The following is a 24,732-nucleotide window of genomic DNA, read 5'->3' as shown; positions in this document are numbered from 1 at the left end:
CTCAATCATGTGCTGAAAAGGAAGCCAGCCACACTAGTAATGATGGTTGGAAACTCTGCCAAGTATTTATCTATAAGGGCCTAATTGCATACAGGTATCTGGCAGAAGGTTGTTCAGTGATGGGCACTATTATTTTGGAGGATTTCTAGTGTCAGTTTTCACTAGTTTCTATTGATCTGAAAATAAACATCTTCATTCTTTGTGCCCTGGAATATATGCATTTATGAAGGGAATTTATGATTATTAAATGAGATATTTGTAAAAAGCACTTAGCACAGTATCTAGCACATAGTAGGCTCTTAATGTTTTTTAAAAAATGATTGGGGATAACATACTATGCTGTCAGAAACTTCCAACTTCTCTGTGAGCAGGAAATAAAACAGACACAGACCAATGTAAAACCCAGATCTTGGTGACAAGTGTGTTAAGTCACTGACCCAAGAGTCATGTTTTTATGGATAAATCTTGGTCCTCCTTCCTCTAAGACTTGGCTAGTAATAAAACTACTACTTTACTCACACGGAAGATATGAATAAAGGAAAGGGATGAGAATGGATCTGTGATTCATCATCAAAGAGAATTATCTCTACTAATACAGGTGGGTACCTTACCTGAGTGAGTTGCCTAGGAGACAGGTATCAAATACCAGCCCCATGAGACTACAATGAGAGTGGCCTGTACAAGATTAAAATGTAGTTAAACATATAATAAAATAAATTAAAATAAAATAGAAGAGAGATATTAGAATGTAGTTTTCTAAGTCAATATGTGGCCTACAGGAATTTTATATATCTGTTGTTATTGTTATCATTGTTGAGTTATGTGGAACTCTTTATCCCCTCCCCCCCAATTTTGGGGTTTTTGAGCAAAGATACTTGCAATGATTTGCTACTTCCTTTTTAAGTGGATTAAGGCAAACATATGTTAAGTTGACTTGCCCAGGGTCACATAGTGTTTGAGACCAGATTTTAGCTCCCAACCCAGTTCTGTATCTACTGAGCCACCTAGGTGCCTCTTATGGAAGGTTTAATGGTCCTCATTTCCCACTGATACCACCAGAAAAGAGGTTATACAGGTTTACGTAACAAATATGTGTCAAAGTCAAAAATTAAACCCAGATCTTATTGGATTTGAAGGAGATTTCTATCCATTATGCATCACTCATTACCTTTCAAGTAAAGGAGAGGGAGATGAAGCTAACTATTTATTTTTGTTTTGTTTTTCCCCAGTGGTACATACATTCTGCTGCTGTGATGTTGTTAACTGAATTCCTTATTCTGTAATCAAATTTATCATTTGAATGTGAAACTGCCAAATAGGGTTCTATCTTCAGATTGATCCTAATAGCAGACAGATAAAAAATGAAATTTTCTTTGGCTATGAGACAGTACATGAGGTAGTGTTCTGGTCACAGTTATAATGAGAAAGTCCTGGGTTTGAATCCTTTCACAGACACTTAGTGGTTGTGTGACTTGGGTAATTCATTTGATCTCACTGCATTTATTTAATCAGGAGGTTGGACTTGATGACCAAGAGTTCTTCAAGCTCTAAATCTCTAACTTTTGCTGCTCTGTTCAAAAGATTTTCCATAAAAGTTTTTTTATTTGCTCCATGTTAAACATATAAGAAGTTGGCCCAGCATTCATGAAGCACACATTCTTTAGTAGTTAAAGCAGAATTTTGCCATGTGCTATTGGTGATTTTATTTCTATTGGCATATACTTCCTTGATGCATTGATTCCAGAATCAATTCACAAAGCAAACTGGATATTCCTTATCCTTTAAAATTAAATCGCATTTCAAAAGCTCTGAAACAACATATTACACATTAAAACTTGCCAGAATCCAATCTATGTTTCTTATAAAGAAATGTGCACATTTCTAGGCTATTATTAGGGGGCTATTCCCTAGAGGGAAAAAAACTAGTAGCTTATAAAATACTTATGTCATTTCAGTAAATCCATTTCTGGAGAAAGAAGACTCTAACCTTCCTTTGTAAGACATGCATTTAAACCTCAGGGGGAAAAAAAAAGGTCAATCAAATTTCACTTACCCAGTCTATTTTATCCACATTCCAGTATTTTTTTAAATCCCGGAACTGTATTAACATCCCTTTCAGTCCCACAACAATGATACTTGCAAGAACACACTATAAATTTGAAAAAAAAAAGTTATATAAAAATTACTAGTTCTTCCAAGTTATACACACATATTTATATATTTTTATAAAAACAGAAATTAGATGGATGGATAGAGAGATAAACATTATATTGTTAGAGCAGTTGTTTAAAAGGCTAGATCAATAATGAACCTTTTCCTTACATTCAGAAATAACATATTAACCTCCCATCCCAAGAAATTCATGATTAGTTAGTTAAATAAGAGAGGTTCTGGATTGCTAAAATAGAAGGTACATTAAGACAGTCCCAATTCCTGATTATAAAGAACTTTTCACTGGCTATATAAGCCTAAATTGATACAGAATTTCTGCTTGATAAAAATCAAAAGATAAACAATAGAAATAATATACACATATGTGTAAAAATTTCCCCAGAAGTTGTTTTGATAGACTTAAGAGGAATATTTACTCATGTAATCTAGAATTTTCTATTTTACTAAAAATGAACTTAACAAATGCCCGCAAAGGAAATTGTGATATTATTATTTATATCTCACCAATGAGAAAATTATGACAATTAATTAGGAATAGACTCTCTGGATCCCTGAATTATTTGCATCACTGAGATGTATTAGTCTGTTCAGTGCAGCTGAAAATCTGTCAACAAGGTTACAGAATATTATGTGTAAATATATTTCATAAATTAAGAGATTATCCTGTTCCTTCTTTCAATCTTACTAGTCAAGAAAATGAATCTATTCATAATGAGTCGTGCCAATACAGATTCTCATTTCAAGGTAAAAATCATACTATACCATGGGCAACCAGTAAAGCAATGGTCCTACTGCATAGATGACAATCAAGACCAAAATACAAGATATTAGGCAAGCCACCTGAAACACACAACAAAAAACACAAAAATTTGAAAGAATTTTTCAGAATGTTTTTTCAAAAAATATAGCAAAATAAGGTATTATGACCTTCATTTCATTAGAGATTATCAGAAATGTTTAGAATTCCTAACAACTGCCAGAAAAGTAGTGTGGCACAGTGGAAAGAGCGCAAAATTTGGCAAATGAAGACAAATTCTACTTTTGTCACTTCAAGAGTTCTAGTACCATAAGCAAATCACTTAAGCTTCCATTAGAATTTGTTTTGTTTTGGAAGAGAGTTCTTTTCCAGTATTCCTTCTTCTTTCCTCCCCTCCTCCTCCTTCTCTTCTCCTTTCTTCTCTTTTCTTTGTATAGCCTATTTTTAATACAGTGTCTGACACAGAACATACTTAATAAATACTTTTTGACTAATTGACTAATATAAACTCAGTTTCCTTCTCTTGTCAAATAGGGATGATGGCAGCTAAATGGCATAATGGATAGAGTGTCAGACCTGGGATCAGGAAGACTATTTTTCCTGATTTCAAATCTAGCTTCATACACTTATACAAATTCTTAAGTGACTTTGGGCAAATCACATAACCCTTTTATCTCAGTTTTCTGATCTGTAAAATGAACTGGAAGAAAATGGCAAACCATTACCAGTATCTTTGCCCAGAGAACCCCAAATGGGGTCATAAAACTTTGGGTACAATGAAAAAGACTGAACAAAAGCAACAAAAATAAGGACAATAATTACTATAAAAATTCTTTTACACAGTTGGTCAGGACACAGAATCATAGATTTAGAAGTAGAAGGGACCTGAAAAGTTATCTGAGACCTCTCATTTTTATGCATGAGGAAATGGAGACCCATTGAGGTTAAATTAGTTGGCCAAAATCAAAAGATTGACAGAGCTGGAATTCAAACTGATCCTCTAAAACTAGCCCTTCTTTCAAGAGATATTGATTATGAAGTACTTTGAAATCCTTAAATTACTCTATAAAATCATCCATTAGTATATATAAAGTGAAATTGATAAACTGGAACAGTCAGATAAAGTTGACATTAACAAAATATAAAGGTTGTATAAGTACTTTTTTGAAAGTTAATAGGCAAATATGACTCATGATGAGAAGTCATAGTAAGATTGTGAGTTATAATGGTGGAAAGAATACCTCAATAAAATCATACATTCCTCTAAGCATCTTTATAATATGAAGCTGACAAAATATGTAAAGATGAGCATAGTATTGAAGCAGTGACTCTACAATGAAAACTATTTAAGTAAATCTTCCAGAATAATTTGCATAAAGTGTTCCCCATCTGTCCAAATTCCTGCCCCTAAAATTCACCCAAAGGAGATTTCTTTATTTAGTAGACATTTGGATAACAATCAGAATTATAAATTTAAGTAGTTTTTTCTTACTTGAGTAAAAGATTAACATTAAGCAAGTTGGTGTCTTTTCCCCATTTTCCTTGTTACCAGTAACATGAGTTTATTAAATGGTTATAATGGGATGGTGGTCATTAGTAGTTATGAAATAGAGAATCTAAATTTCTTTGGAATAGTAAATTAAAATTTTGGCTCCATTTGCTAGCTGTTGGGGAAACCTCCTTCACTTATGCAGAGTGAAAGTGTGCAATAATAAAGCATTTATTAAGTGTTTACTATATATAAACACTGTGTTAGCACTGAGGATAGAAAAGTTCTCTATTCTTAAGAAGACATATAAGGAAATTTCCAAGTACAAGTCAAATGGAAAAGTCCCATAGATCTCAGAGTACAAAGGCAAAGCAGGGACAAGGTCTCACTGAGAATGGCAAGGGACTTGTTTGTCCTTGCCCGCACAACTGATCTATGTAAGAAGCAGAAATCACATCGTTCTAGACTGATCCTCTATCTATTTTGCCATATTGCCTCTCACTCTCCTAGATATGAAGAGGACAATCAACCTGACTAGAAATTCTAAGGATGCCAAAGAGAAGTCACTCTTACACTACTAAATCATTTCTATATTGAAGTCATATGTGAGGAATTTATGTTTTTGTGTTCTCATATGGTGTGAGTTTTTGCTTAAACCATAAATATATCAACCAGTATATCATGAAAGTTCAGTGGTTGAGCACAAGAGTAAGACTTATGCATTCCATTGTGATGACATGGTAAAAAAAAATTCCAGGGCCAGGCTACTGGTAGGAATCAGGGTTTCTTTGTGAACTGAAGAGCACAGGCATAAGTGTATTAGAAGACAGAAATCAAGAATGAACAGAACTATGTGGAGTACACATATATGCAACTTTCATTCAGGAATTACATCATATAAATCTGAAATTCATAAAATAACCACCCAAAATGTGAGAACTGAAAGATCTTAGAATCTATCTAAGCCAATGGCAGATAAGAAAATTGATGTTAAATATAGTTAAATGATTAAATAACCTGTCCAAAATCACATAGCTAGCAAATAGTCAACTTCAAATATTCTGCCTCCAAAAATAATCTATCATTGTCATCATGTTCACAAGCTGAACATTATTAAAATGGAATGAAAATGAATAATATGGTCTACTAAAATAAAAAAATAACCTATCTCTAACATAGTGCTATGTTTGGAATATAAAGTTCAAGATATGTAGATCTATACTAGGTTTAATAGATTATAAATAGTGAGTGGAAATTGTTTCTATGGAAAAGGTAACTGAATCTGGATTCAAATGATCATTTTACCATTAGTGGATTGATCAAGTCTGACAAGGTATAAATAACGAGCATTGGATTAGGGGTTAAAAGATATAAATTTAAGTGACAGTTCTGCTGTAGAATTTGCTATCCATTTTTGAGTAAGTCATTTACCATCCAAGAATCTGAATAAAATAAAGATAATAATGTTGGAACTGCTTCCTTCAGAGTCTTTTGTGATGAACATTAAATACTTTTAAACAACACAAATGCAACGTATATGTCAGTTATAGTTATAAGGCTCCAAATAACCATGGGAGCACACAATTTGAGTTAGCAAGCTTAATCCTGCCTCAAGCTCACTGGTCTGACCTTCCTTTGCTCTTGGCTCCAATGTCATAACATCAGTATATCTATGTGGACAAAAGACTCTTAGAGGTATTGCCCAATGAAGCTACTTCCAAATCATAGAAAACCATTAATAATATTATATTCCTGCCTCTTAAGGTTTTATGCTTCCTTGTTTCAACACCCTAACACCCTAAGCTTTACAACCTAAGAGTTAACAGGACTGCCCTCCTCCCAAACGTCATAGAATTCAGGAACATGAAGAAGTTTGGTGATTTTAAATTTCAAACTTCTCATTTTACAAGTGTAACCAACCCAAAAATTTAAGGAGGAGGCAAGTCCAATTCAATAGACATAATCTATTTATTAAGGATTTACTATTTACTTCCTGTGGTTCTTGTTCAGACAGGGAAAAATCAAATGGCTACAGAAAGTGACAAGAATTAGAGGATGGGAAAGAACACATGCAATTTGGCTTCTTTTTTTTTCTAGAGATAAAAATGCCATCTAAATCAACTGTACATGTTGAACAAATGGAGAGTGTATTATTTTTAAAACAATAAAGAGTGAGGATTCTTTCTAAAATTTTCTGATAGAACTAAAATCCCCAGCTATTCCACCAGTCTTTATCAACTTAAAAATGTCACGTAATAATGATAATATAAAGAACATTAAGGTTTGCCAAATGCTTTGTAAGAACCATATAAGAGAGATATTATTATTCTCATTTTATAGATGAGAAAACCAAGTTTCAGTGATGTTAAGTCTCTTGCCCAAAGTTGCACAATTAGTATAAGCCTGAAGAAAGTTTAAAACTGGTAACTTTCTGACTCCTAGTCCCAGCACTTTCTTTTACCATGTTGTTTTACATACAATGGCTGAACGAAAAACAATTTTTTTTCTCCAAAATCAGTTTGTCTGAGTGATTTGGGGCAAGAGATTCAGTTTCTAGATGTTAGTTTTCTCATCTTTAAAGCAAGGGAGGTCAATTAGATGACCTTTGAGATCACTTTCAGATCTAAATCTATGATTCTAAGATCAAACCTGTTAATTTTCAAGGATTAGTCCCACACAAATGATGACTTTCCTCTTGCCAAATCCTGGGTAGTATATTTATTATATACAGCTATCCTTAGTTTTCAATGAAGACAGAGTAGATAGGAAAAAACTTCCAAACTGGTCCCATTAGAGAGCCCAGTGTGTCAAGTGGGGAGCTCAACTGATCTGCACAACAAGGTCAGTCTCAGAGTATATACAATGAGAAGCAGAAATTTAATAACTATACAAAAAGGGAATACCAGAATCCCAAAGCTGGGACTGATCTCAAAGCCATCTAGTAAAATCCTTTTACAGATGAGGAATGATAAGAATTGTAAAACTTACTTGACCAAGAACCCCTTCATCAGTTAAGTGTTAATTTGACATAACTTGTATAAATTCAAAGATCTGTGAGAGAAGCTTGCCCATTTGGCCAATATATCATCTCTTCCTGAGGCAAAAACTAAACTCATGAAGGTGCTTAAGTCAGATAATGGTCAGATATAAAGTCATAAGTCAACAATAGTAGAATAGAGAGAGCAGAATCAAAAACAGGTTTCCTGAGCGAAGCCTAAGGGACTGTGCTTCAGTTTTACCACTGGCCACCTAAACTTTCTTATCATCACTTAGTGTAACATGCTGTTGTTATAGCCTTCCTTGACCCCTCTTTCCCATGCTTTCCTGCTTTTAATTATTTCTAATTTACCCTGTATATAGTTTGCTTTGTATATATTTATTTGCAAGTTCTCTTCCCCATTAGTGTGTAAATTTCTTGATGTCAGCGATTATCTTTTACCTCTTTTCGCATCCCTAGAGCTTAGCACAGTGCCTGGCACATAGTAGCTGCTTAGTAAATTTTGATTTATTAATTGAAGACAGTAGTACATATCAAGGCGTCTGGGTAAAGTCATCATTTTGGGTACTTTGCTCTAGTAACCTTTAGGCTCACATCTAAATAGCTTTCTAGAGCTTTTTGGCTACATGCAATTTTTGACCTTAAGAAAAATAATGCCTTTTTAGGAATTGTTATCATATTTATGTCACATAGAAAAATTATTCCATCTGACATAGCATCTCTTAAATAGGACCTTTTAAGATTTGACTTGTCTCTCACAGACCATGTGAGCTATTAGGATACCCATATAATCTTAATAGCTATGTGATGTTAAAAGGTCTGAAATGACTATCATGGGAAAGCATGCTAGATCTGAGTATGGGCATAGGGTTGGATTCTTTTTCCAAGTAATTGGATGGGAACTGTCAAAGATTATAGACCATCTCAACAAGTTACATAGAATGTAAATGCAGCTTATTTTCAGATTTTGTTTTATGCTAGAGCACTATTTTTCCCCCAAGTTTTCTTACTATTTCTAGGACCTAATAGGCAAAACATAATGAAAAAAGTTCTATTTCAAAATGTTTCACAAATTTTTTGTCTTAATCATTCAATTGCAAGGGTTTCTTTTATCTCCTTCTATTCCTTACTGAATATGTACTGCCTTTCACCCATCCCTTATCATGTCTTATTATTTGCTCAAATGTGTGCTGGACCAAAAAGGAGAAGGACTTCTGGGAATCAGCCTAGCATAATAATGGCAGGCATTTATATAACATTTTAAGCTTTGCAAAGTATTTCATACATGTATCCTCTCATTAAACTTTACAACAACCTTTGAGGTAGGGATTATTGATATTATTATTGCAAGTTTTTAGTTAATCAAGCTTCAGAAAAATTAAGTGACTTCCATGATCTTAAGAGTTAAAAATAGGATTTTAATTCAGGTTTTCCTTTCCTCAAATCTAGCACTCTTTGTACTATGTTACAGTACCTTTTCCACAGAAACAGAGGAATTGAAGAAACTATAACCCAAGGAAAAGTAAGTTATTTGTCCAAGTTCACACAAGTAGTAAATAGCAATGACAAGATTTGAATCCAAATCTTCTCACTTCCAAACTATTATCTTTTCCTTATGCCACATGACTATCAGCAGATGAACTTAATTATATCAATTTCTTTGGGAAGGAAAATAGAAATGTAATCACAAATTCAGGACTGGAAGGTTTTTAAAATATTATCTAGTCTGGTCCTCTCATTCTATAAATGAGGAAATTAAAATCCTAAAAGACTACTAGACTAGATAGAAGCAAAAAAATAAAATAAAATAAAAAATAAAGTAGAACTCTAGTTTCTGACTTCTAGTGTGCTGTTTCCACTACATTCCTCTGAAGAACAACATTGCCTATCACACACTCAAGATAGCCAATAACCAATCACCACTGAAAGATAATATGCTATAACTATGAACATACAATTTCCAGAAACACAGGCTCTACACACAAAAGAGGAAAGCTCTGTGGCATAAAAAGAGGTATTTCAAGAGATATATTTCTTAACAAACAAATGCCCAAAATGGTTAGGATAATTGAGAATTTTAGAGTATAAATTCAAGTTTAATATATTAGAGTTTATTTGCAGTCAAACAGGTTTCAGTAAAAGTCTTTAGAATCATGTAAACAGAGTAATTGGTTGAGTGACTAAGATTTTCCATTTTTAACTAGTTAGAAACAGTCATAGACCACAGTTATTTGCCAACTTATAGTTCTGTAACCTTCCACTAATGTCCCACTTTGATGACTGAGCACAGAATGGAACTGACCCTCCTTTCTTCAAAATCTAATCCAGGAGTAATCAACTCTATGTCAGGTTCTACTGACCCAGGCAGAATGAATAGGGACTTGTAATATAGCTTTCTTCAAGTTGGAAAATATAATAAAGCATTTAAAATTTGTTTAGAACATCTATTTACTTTTTATTACGTGAAAAAAAAAATACATTCAACATAGTGACAGGCATTCTAAGGGAATATTAAGAGGTCATTAATTTACTAACCATTTATTAAACACACTTACTAGATGTAAAGCATTATACTATAAGCTAGATCCCAGTTAAAAATGTTATTGTTATTTTTACTATTATTAATATTTACATCACATTTTCACCTAAATATCATCTGTAAAAACAGATTTTGTTTTTAAGAACTTGAAAAAGAATTTCATTTTACTTTTTGAAAAATGAATAATTGGAATTGATATTTTTCATCTAACTGACAGAATTTTCAAGAGAGTTTTTAAGTCTCCTATGGACCACTAGATGGAGCTTTGATTATACTAATTGTTTAGTCTTGAGGACTCTAGCACTTTAAAGGAGAGTTTTAATTTTTTTCTGATTATCAGCTTAAATGTTTTAATAAATGTTATAATAAAGAAGAGATATTCTTATAGGGACAAGATAACTACAAAAAGGATGACGTTTAAGCATGTTCAAAACTTGCAAAGAGGCTGCTTATTATAATTTCAATTGCTAAAATCCATATTCTTTCTCCACAACTTTTTTGAAAGTCAATTTTCCAAGGTCATTAGTTGCTTTGCCCTAAGAATGCCTAAGAGAATAGAGAAGGGCTAAGGTATCACTAGAGAAAAAGCTATTGTTGAACTTGTGACAAACTTATCTACATCAAGTTCTTTGTCTTATTCTGTAGCTAAGACCTTGGGGGCCAGTCCAATGCAGAAATTTTTCCATGGAGATAGCTAACATGGCTAAATATAAATATCATCACAAACAGAAGCAATCTAAGAATTACCACTATTCTATTACAACGAGATTTCCCTAAAATGGTTTTTTGCTTTCTTTCCTTTTAACATGCACAGTTCAACAACCACAGTATGATGGGCAAGCTTAACACTAGCTCAGATGTTTAGCAAGCTTACTTTTATAGGTTTCCTATAAGTAGCTTCAGGGTGTTATATAGTCATGCTTATTAAAGCTATTTTCTTCCTCTCTAAACCTATTTAATTTCCACATAAAAAAAAAAAAAAAGACAGTGCAATTAATTCTTCTAGTCACCCAGCACAAAATAAGTCCAATCACCTGAACACGTTGGACCTTATCTTCATCCTTCTCTCTCAGATTCACTATTGCCTCTAGGCGAAAAACCTCAGTAGGTACCTGAGGTCCTTTACAAACTGCACTCCATTTACCTTTTCAGTCATTTCATATTACTCATCTCCTCAAATGTTCTATTTTTAACACAACATTTTCTCTCCTCCTTTCTAAGTTTTTACATACAATATCTTTCAGGTATCAAATGCAATGATTCTTCATCACTTCCACTTGCAAGCTCTAATTTCCTTACATATACATCTCAGTTACTACCTCAGTTGCCTTCTCGGAGATGTCCTCTCTTTTCACCTCACCAATTGTTAACACTCTTTTCCTCTTGAAATTATTTTGTATGATTTCTATATATGATTTGTCTTTACTTTTATGCACATGTGCAATGCTCCCTCCCAGCAGAATAAGCCTCTTGAAGGCAGGAACTGTTTCATCTTTATTTTCAAGAACCCAGTAGCTGACACAGTGCCCTTGTATTGTGAGCACTTAATCGATATTCACTGAATTAAACTGAGCAAATGTTTGTGGCACTTTAAATCAAACCCCCATTTTACAGCTCCTCACACAAGACATTGTTATATCTTTTTTACTCCTATTATATTACCTGTGTCTTTGATCCAGTGCTATAGAGTCCTGCTGTTCTCCCCATTGCTGCCGCACTCGGTATACAAAAGAAAAAGGAAGGAATGACATTGCTGAGGCCATGAGCCAAAAACTCCTGCAAAATTAAAGGGAGAATTTGGAACTTAGCAGTCACAGGAAAGCAGTTAAACACACATTAACAACCTCTGTAAATAGCATTGGGGGACTACTTTTTAAAGCACCATGCTAAAGTCAAGACTTTCTGTTTAGGGAAACTGTGAAAGTTTCAGCCTTAATCTAGAGTCAGAACTGCTTCTTGACAGCTTGCTGGAAAAAAAAATAGTATCTTCTGATTGTAACTGTTCTTACAGCTGAAACATGACATATTGTTCCATGGGATTGAATAAACACTGACTGATCAACAGCTTACTATGTACAGTACCTTAAAGAGCTTAGGCCATTTGGGGGCTTGGCACCTGCTTCCCAGAGCTCCCCGTAGAGTAAGGGGTACATTACAAAGTGTCATGTGGGAGAGGTACCGAGAAGATACCAAGAAAGTCCAAAGGAAGAAGGTGCCAAATCCAGTGGCTGAAAAAGAGAAAGGGGTTTATTGGTTCCTTGTGGCCTGGCTAGGAATTCAACTAGTGAATAACTTAAGAGGATGTGCATTCCACGTTGAGGTCCAGTAAGAATGAAAGGGAATACTGTGAAATATGGACAGCTGAACAGTTAGGATGCTATCACCTTGTTGAGGGCTAAATGCCCATGTATCTCCTGTCAAAGGCATATTGACTTAGAAAACCACTTTAAAAGATTTTCAGGCTACAAGTTTGAAACTTCTGATAGGTCATTAATACAAATAAGGCAATTAGAAAAAGGGACATATGTAAGGTTAGAATTACTTTACCTGGGGGCAGCCAGGTGGAGCAGTGAATAGAGCACCAGCCCTGAAATCAGGAGGTCCTGAGTTCAAATCTTACCTTGGACACTTAACACCTCCTGGCTGTGTGACTCTGGGCAAGTCACTTAACCCCAATTGCCTGAGCAGCAAAAAAAAAAAAAAAAAAAAAAAAAACAGACAAACAACCAAAAAAAGAACCAAAAAAAAATTACTTTACCTGGTTGTCATCCACTGAATATTTGAATTTTTTGGCAGAACCCTGGGCAAGAGCTAATGAGGCTACATAGCCAACTAGTGCAACTCCAAATGCTTCTGTGACAACTTCTGAAAGGATATTCATTGAAGGTGCCTTGGGTGAAGGAATTCTGTAAAAAGAAAAAAAAAAAGTCATCATTAACCACAGTTTACATCCAGCAATTCCTTCTAATCAAATAGATTTAAATAATGATCCTGTGGCTTATAGAAGGCAATTAAAATATATTATTGTGAGAAACTTAAGTAGCATTGTCCTCAACAGCTATTTTCTTGATTTAAACACATTTTTGTGATAGAAAGGGGCATGGAAAAATTACATTGTCACTCAAACTACAAATCAACATGCAATCATGAAGTGTCTACTATGTGCAAGACATTCTGTTAGGTACTCGAGATACTGAGCCAAAGACTACAAATAATATAACTTTAAGGAATGTATATTTTACAGGGATAATATAATCTGTTCACAGGTAAGTAAATATAAAATCTATGCAAAGTACTTTTATGAGCAGAAGGTCACTAAGAATTGGGGAAGAAGGAAGAAAGATTGGAAGGAGATGGCATCCGAGATGAGGCTTGACAAATATCTCAGTGAGGAATGTTTGGGAGGATCCAGCAGATGTGGGTTATGATCCTGGCTCTGCTCCCTACAGCCAGAAGATCCTGAAGGTTACTTTGAAACTCTCTGGGTTTTAATTTTCTTAACTATTGTTTTTTGTTCAATCATTTTCCAGTTATATCCGACTCTCTGTGACTCCATTTGAGGTTTTCTTGGCAGAGATACAGGAGTGGTTTGCCATTCCCTTTTCCATCTTATTAAGAAACTGAAGCAAACAGGGTTTGAAGCCCAGAGTAACACAGCTAGTAAGTGAGGTCACATTTGAACTCATGAAGATGAGTCTTTCTGTGGTCCAGTGCTCTATCCACTGCACTAAATTAGCTATCCTAAATTCTCATCTATAACATGGGGATAAAACCTACTTCAGAAGGTTCTTATGAAAATCAAATGAGATGAAATATTTGAGGCCATTTTGTAAACCAGAAAGTGCTATATAAATATAAAGTATTATTATTAAAAAAAACCATTTATGTCCAGAGTATTATGGTAAGACCATAAAAATTCTCATACTAGGAATTTCCTGATTTGTTTTGTTGGCTTTTTTATCTGAAAAGTAGTAATTCCATGTTGTTGTTGTCTTCAATTGTAATTTAAACCTTCCAAAATATTTACATGGGCTAATTTCTTTTGAACACTAAATACTATATTTCATGGTGTATATTTCCTTATTTAAATCCCTTGTTATTTTAAGTCTTAAATGACATTGTGATCTTTAACTTAAAGTGTTATTGTTCAGGGATCACACTTGAGGTTTTCCTGTCAAAGATACTGGAAAGATTTTACCGAATTGAGGTCAGCATAGTTAAATGACTTGCCCAGGACAAATGGGCTGGAAAATGTCTCAGACCAAATTTGAACTTGGGAAATGAGTCTTTTTGACTTCCAGCTTTGTCTAGGCCACTGCCTAGACATGATGAATACCGAGATAGGTTAGATAACCTATATTATTGATAGATATATATTGATATATATATTGATAGATATCAACCTGTCATTAATTATAGCGATATCTGCTAACTACACAAGGAATATATGCTAGACATGAAAAAGTCCCAAATTTTCTCAGACCTCATAATAGATGCCTACATCTGTTGTTTAAAAGGGGATCGGATTATGCAACTAGAAGCAAAGTAGGAATCAATGGTAAAGAACAGGAAGTAATAGTCAAAGAACTTAAATTACTAGGGGCATAGATAGTGTTTTCATCACTGCTACAATTTGGGGGGAAGGAGACGGATAAATTCAGAAAGCAAAAAGTTAGTTATGAAAATGGTTTCAGTATCCACATCTATACAATAGAGGAATGACACTAAATGATCTTTCATATCCTCCCAAGTTCAAATCTATCATCTTATAATCTTAAAATGTATTTAAATAGGATTTGGATTTTAGTGACATGGCTTAAAATAAAAGAATATCATAGTCAATAAATAAGCAATGTTTAAATAGTCTCTAAATTCCAAGTACTTACTAGGTTCTGGTATTAGCTGTAGAACAAAAAGGGAATACCTTTAATAATTAAAATTTGTAGTCTCTCAAATTCTATCAAGAGGCCTTAAAACTGCAAATATAAGTAAGAGATAAAAACTCCGTGTGGATGTATATACCAGATCAGAAACCACCAAGAGTAATAGATATGACACAAGAAAAATTAAAGAATAAAATCAATAATTCATAGAAGACATACAAAAAAGGGGCATTAATAAAACCTATAGTATCAGATATTTATATACTAATGAACATTCTTTGAGTAATAAATTAGGTGAATAAGAAATCTTAATCCAAAGCAAAGGTTTTTACTTTAAAGATGCCTTTGAGATTTGGTACCTACTAAGTATATTGTGACATAACTACAACATGGTTACTGAAAGTTATACCTTAGTTAATGCAAATGGTAGAATTCATTGTGTAGTAAAAATATATATTCATAAGGAAATACAAGGGCTTGAATAGATGATTATCATGAAAGCATTTGGAAGAGAATCAGTGGAAGACGCAATACCAGTGATAATGGGATGAGATGGGGGAAATATGCCTCAGATTGCTTAGCCAAAAGCAGAAAACTGAATAATTTGAAGAATATAACAAAATTTCCTAGGACATACCAATGAGACATACTAAAAGCAAAGATAGCCCATAAATTCTTGAGTTGTCTTAATTATAACTTAATTCCTAAAAATATAAAAAAAATTACATAGGAAACATTTTAAATAGAAATATGGTTTTAAATAGAAAAATGGTTTTTTTGAAGGATAAATAATGAGATCCTTTTAAAAAGATGATTTCATAATTTGATTTCTCAATTTTTTAAAATTTCATAATAGGTTAAGAGAAAACCTGAGCAAAATGTGACATACAAACTATTTTTAGGATGAATTTCAAAGAGACAAATAATAAATAAGATGTTATTTGTATAGGGCTTAAATTGCTAGGGGTTTTTGACACTAAAGAGTTGGATTTCTCTTAAAATTCTGATAATAAAGAAAAGTCATAAAGAGAACAATATAAATGCATAGAACTCATTGGTCAACTTGAGTTTTTTAAATATTTGTAAAGGAGATGGTAGCAAAGACTGATATTTAAGAATTTATTCTTTATTTTAGATTAGATTAGATTAAGAAAGAATAAGAGCAAGGGATAGTATCTTGCAAGCAATGCTTAAAATGTAAAAAAAAAAAAAAAAAAGCTAATTCTGGTGATTAGTGCCAATAACAACAAAAAGCAATTTTAAACTATGTTGGATGGCAAGAGTAAGATTCTTTAAGGGGAGAGGGTGTGGTGATAGGAACCGATGATAGAAAGTAGAACTATTCACTTATATTTTCTTTATGAGAGAACAATTTTCAGAAAAGCAAAGAGGATAAAAAGATAACAGATTTGATACCTCTTCAAAAATAAGATGTTAAAAAAGGACCAAACTACACCCATTAGATGAATTTACCAGATTTAGAGTATTATTACCTCAGTAACCTAGATAAGCTACATCCAGAGTACTGAAAGAACCAGTAGATTTGAATTACAAAACATTATTTCACTATCTGTGAAAAATCATGAAGAAAAGTAGAGCTGTAATGAGAATAAAGACAGACAAATGTTCTAATTTCCCCCCAAAAGGGAAAAAGTGAGATTTTTTTTTAAACTCTAGGCTGGCATAGTTGATTTCCATTCATGGCAAAAATCAAAGATGTTTGTTGAGTATCTGGAAAGGAAAGCAATTAAGTTATCATGAAAAACTAGCATGAGTTTAATGAAAAGAGTCTTTATTAGATTAACTTCATTTTTTTTTTTGACAATATTAGTTGACTCAACCAAGAGAACATTATGGACCGTGTATGTGTGTGTGTGTGTGTGTGTGTGTGTGTGTGTATCTATATATACATTTTAGGAAAGCCTCTGGGAAAAAAAAAATCCTTATAGACAAAATGGAAAATGTAAGCTAGATGACAGTATAATTAAGTGGATGCAAAAGTAATTAATGACTAGATTCCAAGCAAAACAAGAGCTTGGCTTTCTAAAATATACTCACTTCATGACTAAAGTTAAGTCACTTAACTTTTCATTGATCAATCGATTTTCTAATACTAAATTATAGAAAAGTTGCCAATTTGAATTAGTAGAACTATCCAGACTGATGAAAATACAGGTCACATGTAATGATACAGAAAATGATATAGACTAGTAGTCCCATATAGTATCTATAGGTAAACATACAAACTATAATATAAATAAGTATATGGTTAAAATAAATATAAAGATAAGACAGTGCTAAGAAGGTAGTTTAAATCCCCCTATACGTCTATAAATTTTTGAAGGAGTTAGGGATGGGTTTTTTTGTTATTATTTTGTTTTGTTTTGTTTTTTCCCAGAGAAGTCTTAAGGTAAGCTACAGGGAGCATGATAGTTATTTTCAGGTATCTGAAGAACTGTCCACTCAATCATTATTGCTTTGCTAGGCCACAAAAGACAGAACTAGAAACAAAATGCTAGAAGTGGAATGGGCTAGCCTGGTAGGTAATGAGCTCCCTCCCCCATCACTGGGGAATGTTCAACAGAGGTTGAAAGACCTCTAAAGAGGAATTTTTGTTTTGTTTTGTTTTGTTTCACATATTGGTTAGATTAGATGGTATCAGAGGTTTCTTCCAATTATGATATTCTAGTACTTGAACATTCATTATATTATTCATGTTGAATAGGTATAGTTTTTCTTATATACAGTCATGCATTTACAAATGTTTTCTCCTGGTCCCAACAAATTTTAGGTTAAAAAATGTGATATTTACTGGTCTTCCTTAACTTTAGAAATTCTTTGTTTCTGAACTATTTAAGTCACTTTTGAAATAAATGGCAAACATAAGCAACAAAGACCACATTACCCATCTGGAATATGTCCCACAACATCCAATCCGTAGGTATATTCCATGTTGGCAAAATAGCAAGCAAATGATGCAGCAATAATCTATTTGATTAAATAAAAAAAGAAACATTAAATGGTTCGCAGACACTCAATAACCAGTTTAAAAAGTAAACATTTTTAAAGTTTCTTTGTATTTTAAGAACACAGTTGCTATGTAGATATTGAGATTTGTTAAGAAAGACTGCATTTTATATCGAGGAAAATTCAACACAATTAACTTCTAAGTACACTTACAAGTTAATTCTACTGTGCCTTAAAATAATATCACCAATAATTTTTTTCTTTCACTAAATCTTGTGTAGAATAGTACAATTCATTTCTATCGCACTTTGAATTTTACAAACATGCCCCTTTCTTTCCCCTCAACAACTCTGAGATAGTATAAGTTTTAGCATGTTTAGAAACAGAAACTATGAGAAATTAGGTATTTTGTCCAAAATCACACAGGCAGTATGTGGTATAGTGAAGATAAGTCCTTAACCTTCCTTCCTAGACCATCAGATGGACTCCTCTGATGAAACCTATGAACTGCTAAATCAAAATAATGTTTTCATGTATAAAATTAAATACATAGGATTACAAAGGAAACCAAAAGTTAGTGAAAGTAAACATGAATATTTTTTCACACACCAGTTCACAAATCTCCTGAAATTTATCCAGACAAGAGATCTGCAAATTGCAGCTTGAAAACCCATTTTGTTTAAAGTATAACAGTCCATACTTTGTTTTCTAGTCAGCACATTCAAAAGCTATTGGACATATTCATGTTATAGAAAGACAATATCAGAGATCAGAAACTCAAAATGACTTTATGAAATCAATTAATCCAATCATCTCACTTTTACAAATGAGGAAACTGAAGCTAGGAAACTATGTGACTTGTCCAACAGTACACAGGTTGAAAGAACAGAGCTTAAATTTCAATTCAACTGCTCTCCCTCCAAATCCAATTTTTAAGAATAAGAGATAGCATTCAGCCAAGTCCACCAGTTCATTCAGGTCTATCTGATGTGGCATTTTTTTAAATTTTAAGCTGCTTATTATTATAGATACCTCATTAAATAATAAAACTATCAACTTACAAAAATACTTTTCAACAGAAGTATCATCTAAATCTACTCATCATTGGTGGGTTTCAGTTATTTAATTAGAAGTAGGGCAGATATTTAGAAATTTGTTCACAACTGCTGTTAGCAGTGCTTTTTTTGATAAAAGCATTATGAATTTTCCATGTGTCACCTTAGATTTGTCTTTTGTGTATATCATAAACTCCTATAGCATTGGGAGAGAAAAATTTTTATCATAAAACAAAATCAAAATAAAATAAAATATACTATATTACAAAGTAGGTATTCAATAATTCATAATAGTAGCTCCATTATTTAAAAAAATAGTACTGAGAATTATCTTAAAAATATATCCTTATTTCAGATACAACTATAACCAGACTGAAACTGATGGAAACTCATTCAATAAATTTTATTGGACTATAATTGAAAATCATGAAAAGCTTGTCCGAAGTTAAAGAAATTATATTATGCCTTACAAAAAGTAATGTTTCATAGATGTAAGACTGTGTTAAGTATTGCATCATTAAGTAATACATGCAACAGCAGCCATATAGTAAAGATACTGAGTTAATCTAACCCAAACCACTGATTTGGTCTCCAACAGATAGTGACTCATTTGTGTGACAGCAAGTCAGAAACCTCTTGTAATCAGTACAACCTAACTGTTCATTCTTTAATACTCTATACACAAAGATGAACAAGATTCTCTATAATTTCATGATAATTATTATCTTTTATTATATTAAAAAATAATGGGCATCCTTTTGTTTGTGAGTTTGCTTTTTAGATTTCACGAGAATATAATAAAATCATATCCATCTCCAAAAAAAATTTATGAAAAGTGTATTTGCACCTGGCTTTGGTCTAATCTAAGTTACATTGTTGTTTCTCTCAAGATGGGCTTCATAGAAAGCAGCAAAGTCAAAAGTACTGGTATGGCAAATATAAAAAAGAAACTATTCTTATGTTAATAATCTGTGTGGCATTGGATAATTCATTTCAACTCTATGGATCTCAGTTTCCTTATGGTCGATAAAAGATGATAGCATAGATTCCTTCCAGCTATACAGTTTTAATAAGAATCACAGAAAACAAGATCCCTTTATCCCTATGGCTCTTTTCTCTGATCGATTTCTCGTAAAGCCTAAAATCCTCCTTCATTTCTCCATGATCCCACTGCTGACTCTCTAGACTTCTTCCTTTAACCCCTATCATCAGCTTTTAAGCTTCTTTTTTTTTATGTGTTGTATTTCCACTCACCTCCATTTCAATATAAGCTCTTTAAGAGCAGGGATTAGTTTCCTTTTTTAACTTTTATTCTTATTTCTAATATTTAACACAATTAAGAGCTAAATAAAACTGACTGACTTGATTTGTTGACTTTCATATGCATTATCCTATACTTTTAAGAACTCTCTAAGGTGGATAGATCAAGTCCTATTTATTGCATTCACTTTACAAAAGTAGAAAGTGAATCTCAGATGAATGTCAGAGAGATCTTCCCCAATTCTCCATTTAAAGGGGGAGCTCAGGACCTACATCTCTTAATTTCCCACTCAATTGCAAGTCTTTATCATGTCTCATGCCAGGTACTCTTTGCCCCTCCCCAATCTCCCCATTCACTTTAAGCTTTTTTTGTGTGTGTTCCCCCTTTTCAACGTAAGTTCTTCCTCTTGAAATGGGGAGTATTGTTAACCTTTGTATCCCTATTGTACAACACAGTGTCTAGCAGCTAATGGACACTTAATAAATATTTATTGGCTAATAATGGATCTTACATACCTGAAAAGTACTTTATTTCTCTATCTGTATATTTTAAAGAAGAATAAATAATATTGAAGATTGCCATAAGCAGATGTATATTTGGTGAGTCCAAATAGTCTCTGTAGTTCCCTATCTTAGAGATACGCAATCATCTATGAAATATGTAAGCAAAATACATTTTATAAGGAAAATTTTCACAACTACTAGTTTCTGAATCAACAAACATAAGAGATACTGTGGACAGAGATGGAGAAAGGGAGAGACGGATAGAGAGAGACAGACAGAGAGACAGACAGAAAGACAGAGAGACAGAGAGAGAGAGAGACAGAGATTAAAAATAATGGAATGACTTCTTACTTCAAGAAGTCCAAGGTGGAATCATGGAAGTTAGAAAAGAGCAAATAAGATGATATAAAGTAGAATTTTTAAAGCAGTAGAGAGTAGAGATATCATAGTCACAAATCTAGAGCTGGAAAAGATCAGAGTACTATCTAATCCAAACCCCTCATTTTATAGGAAACATGAGCTCAGGGATATTAAATGATTTATCTAGTAAGGTCATACAGATAAAAAACATCAAAAGTAAAACTTGAATCCAAGTCCTCTCATTTTAGAATTCTTTCTCTTTAATCTGAATTTATAGGGGAGAAAAGTATGGAAGGGAGTGGTCAGATGAGGTCTTTTGGGAAAAACATTTGGAGCTTTGGAACTTGGAGATAAGAATGAACATCATAATAATAGGCAGAAATTGGGGAGGGAGGTGATAATTTTTCTAAACACCAATGGAATAAATGATAATGGAATGGAATGCAATAAAGATAAAAGACAGAAGAAGGTAGGATGACAGACAGGGAAGGGAATAAGCATTTATATAGCACCAATTACTGTCAGGCACTATGCTAAATACTTTTTACAAATCCTATCTAATTTGATCCTCATAAAAACTCTGCAAGTAGGATCCCTTATTATTCCTATTTGGGAAAAAAGTTATTAAGTAAGTATATGAGACCAAATTTGTACTCAGATGCCTCTGTTTCCAGGTCCAGAATTTTGTACACTGCTCCATTCAGCTGAGAACAAAGAGATAGTATATATGAGTTGTCTGGCAGGTAGAGTGGAAAGGAATAGCAAAATGTTAAAGATTTTAGGAGCAGAAATGACAGAATTTAGTAAATTATGAAATGTGTGGAGTGAAGAAGGGGGAAGAATCAACAATGTTTTGAGAGTGTGAATTTGAGGTGAAGTACAGTAAATCTATTATTTTTCCTCCTTTGTTTTCAAAGAGGACCAATGGCATCATGGGGTCATGTCTTGATTTGCAAGTAAATTGACTTTAAGTGAGGTAGAATTGCATACATAGTCTCAATCCCTCTTGAAAAGCCATAGAAGTCCAGTAGCAGGACAAAAGTCAGGAAGACTGGAAAAGGTCTTGGACGCAATGATGATTTCGGTATCTTAGATATCTTAACAAGCTCTAAGTGCTCCCCTTCTTCAGCTGCCTTCATGGACCTTGAAACACATTGTTCTTATCCTTCCATGTCCACTGGGAATGCTTGGCATAGACATCCCCCTAACTCACTGATGGGTTTGAAGCACATCAGGTACTGTTAATATTAATGGTGAGCCCATTAATAAGAATATAGAAGGTAGGGGAAGGGCAGTGTTGGGGGCGGGGGAAGATGATAAGTACAGTTTTAGATATGTTGATTTTAAGATGCCAGTGAGTCACCTAATAGAGCTTTCCATAAATAGTTGAACATACAAAATGAGGTCTAGAGAAGGACTGAATGGAGAGAAATAGGAAGTAGAAATAGATATTTAGGAGTGATTTGAAAAAGAGTTATTTTTGAAACCATAGGAGAGAAAGAAAACACTGTAGAGAGAAAAAGAGAAAAGAGTTCAGAGAGAACATTGAGGAACACCCATGTTTAAGAGTCAGTTAGAAGATGAGAAATTGAATAGTGATAAAGAGATGATAGTACAGTGTGACAAAAACTGGAAGAGTATCAAGAAAGTGAGAGTAGTCCACAGAATAAAATGGTTCAGAACCAGCAAGGAGTATGAGGATAGGGGGGGAAAAAAAAACTACTGGATTTGATGATTAGAAGGCCTGCAAGTGACCTTGGAGGAAGAAGGTTCAGTAGCATGTTAGGAGTGGAAGTCAGACTCTAAAGGGTTGAGGAAGAGGAAGAGGTGATAAAAAGGGACTAGCAAGTACATACTACTTTCTAGTTTTACAAATTAATGGAATTTCTATAAAATATTAATATTATGGAGAGATATTATAATGAAGTAAATGATCATTTAAGATCACTACCAGAATATATGTTGAAACTAAATGTTTATTAATCAGCTAATGTTAATTAGCAATCAATGAATTATGAGACCTTGTTAGAACTGATACTTCTTGACATAATAGTTTATTTAACTGTAATCTTTAAGGTTTTTCAACATCAAAATCCTTTTTAAAAAAAAAAAAAAGCAAATATTCTTAGAAGTAAATATTAAACATTGGAACAATCTGGACCTTTTTTTCAGACTACCAGCTTACTAAGCTAACAACTCTTGGTTAACACAGCAACCATCAAAAATAAAAACACCATTATGTACATAGCATAAATGCTTATAATTGTTCAAATTGTTTCAATTTCTTGGGCATCCATAGTACTTGTATGTCTTAGCTCTGCAGTAAGTATCAACATGGATCCCATTGACAAATTTTAATTTGCTGATCATTTATATCTATTTGTCAGTTTTCTGGACATTAGCCATGACATTCATATACCAGCTCAGTTAAATATTGGTCAGAGATTTTTCAACACCATCTTCATGCTGCTTTGCCAGGAATCATGCCTACAACATTTCAAGTGTAGTGCTCAGAAGAGTCTCACAGTACTAATCTTAGGCTATATGTTCTTGTACTTGTGTGAGAAATCACAAACATATGAGCAATGCTTTGTAAATTGGAAACATATGTGACTTCTTTTTTTAATTATTTACTCAAACTGTTTCCTGTTCTTACATTAATGTATAGCCACGCAAATTAGTCCTGCCTTTAATGAGAGACAGGTGTAGCTGTGGGTAACCATAGACAACATAGTAAGCACTGGCAGATTCCTCAAACTGTGAGCTTTGTGCTGCAGAAATCCTAATAGTTGATTTCCTACTTACCAAAACTAAATCGACAGGAAGGACAACTTTAATTTTCCTTTTAAACTGTTCATTGAGTTCTTTAACAAGAACAAGCACCACGATGCTCAGCAAGGACAGCAGCAGTGCTTCTAATTGAACCGACTTGATGTTTTCAAAGACGTAGGCATAGATCTATAGGGATGCAAGAACAGAAACATAAGAACAAAGTTACTGGGGCTATGGGTCCACACAAAGCTGGGAGTATCAAGCTCTGGACTCCCAGGTGTAGTGACTGTTTGCTTAAGGATGCTCACTAATCACACTGAGCAAGTCCAGGTGGTATCAGTGAAGATTGCATCCTTACTTTGGACTCCCTGCACAGAACAGTACTCCCCCCATACCCCCTTCCAATTCCTTTGTGGCAGCTCTCTACAAACTGATGCTTATGTGTAGCCACCAATCACAGCACCAACCAAATAAAGCATGAGAAATTAGATGAAGCCCAAAAGGCAGCAAACAAAATAACTCCACCTATTACTCTCTCTTCCTTTGCAGTAATATAAAATCCTCTCACCTCACAGGCATAATCTTTTCCCCCTCCCTCATCATCCCCACTACCACTTTCTACTTGTTGCATTAGAAACCGTAATTAAATGAATATTATTTTGCATATAATTTGACTATCTGTGGATCAACTTGCTATCCTTGTGACACCCCAGACAAAAACTATTCCTTAGCCAGCATCCTCAAAAATGCATTTTCTCCACAATTATAATGTAAGATACTTGATGACAGGGGCAGTCTCAGTCTTAAATCTATATCCCTAATACTTAGGATACTGCCTGGCACATATGAAGTACCTAACAAATGTTTATTCATTCATTCAACATCTTCTGATATTGTGGATCTCCACTTGTTAGCTGGTTGACCTGACAAACCATGGTAATGGCCCTAAGAATCATTTACTTCTATGACACAGGAA

General features: G+C 33.6%; 1 protein-coding gene across 4 annotated transcripts in view; it reads right to left on the bottom strand.

Annotated features, from left to right (window-relative positions):
* Positions 1-24,732, bottom strand: part of SLC26A7 (solute carrier family 26 member 7) — a 193,306-nt gene that overhangs the window by 43,961 nt on the left and 124,613 nt on the right. For 3 of the 4 annotated variants that reach the window (XM_031946971.1, XM_031946973.1, XM_031946970.1), the window contains 6 exons: positions 23,790-23,942; positions 17,744-17,826; positions 12,714-12,861; positions 11,618-11,731; positions 2,935-3,012; positions 2,054-2,149 (listed from right to left, as the gene is read on the bottom strand). In XM_031946971.1, coding sequence (XP_031802831.1) covers positions 2,054-2,149; positions 2,935-3,012; positions 11,618-11,731; positions 12,714-12,861; positions 17,744-17,826; positions 23,790-23,942 — 672 coding nt within the window. The remainder of the gene's footprint in view (positions 1-2,053; positions 2,150-2,934; positions 3,013-11,617; positions 11,732-12,713; positions 12,862-17,743; positions 17,827-23,789; positions 23,943-24,732) is intronic. The other variant, XM_031946972.1, reaches the window with a different exon arrangement.

This window comes from Sarcophilus harrisii, chromosome 1 (genome assembly GCF_902635505.1).
Source record: "Sarcophilus harrisii chromosome 1, mSarHar1.11, whole genome shotgun sequence".
In the NCBI taxonomy this organism is placed as follows: domain Eukaryota; kingdom Metazoa; phylum Chordata; class Mammalia; order Dasyuromorphia; family Dasyuridae; genus Sarcophilus; species Sarcophilus harrisii.
The sequence above is the reverse complement of the archived record's forward strand: the minus strand, read 5'-3'. Positions and strand labels throughout refer to the sequence as shown.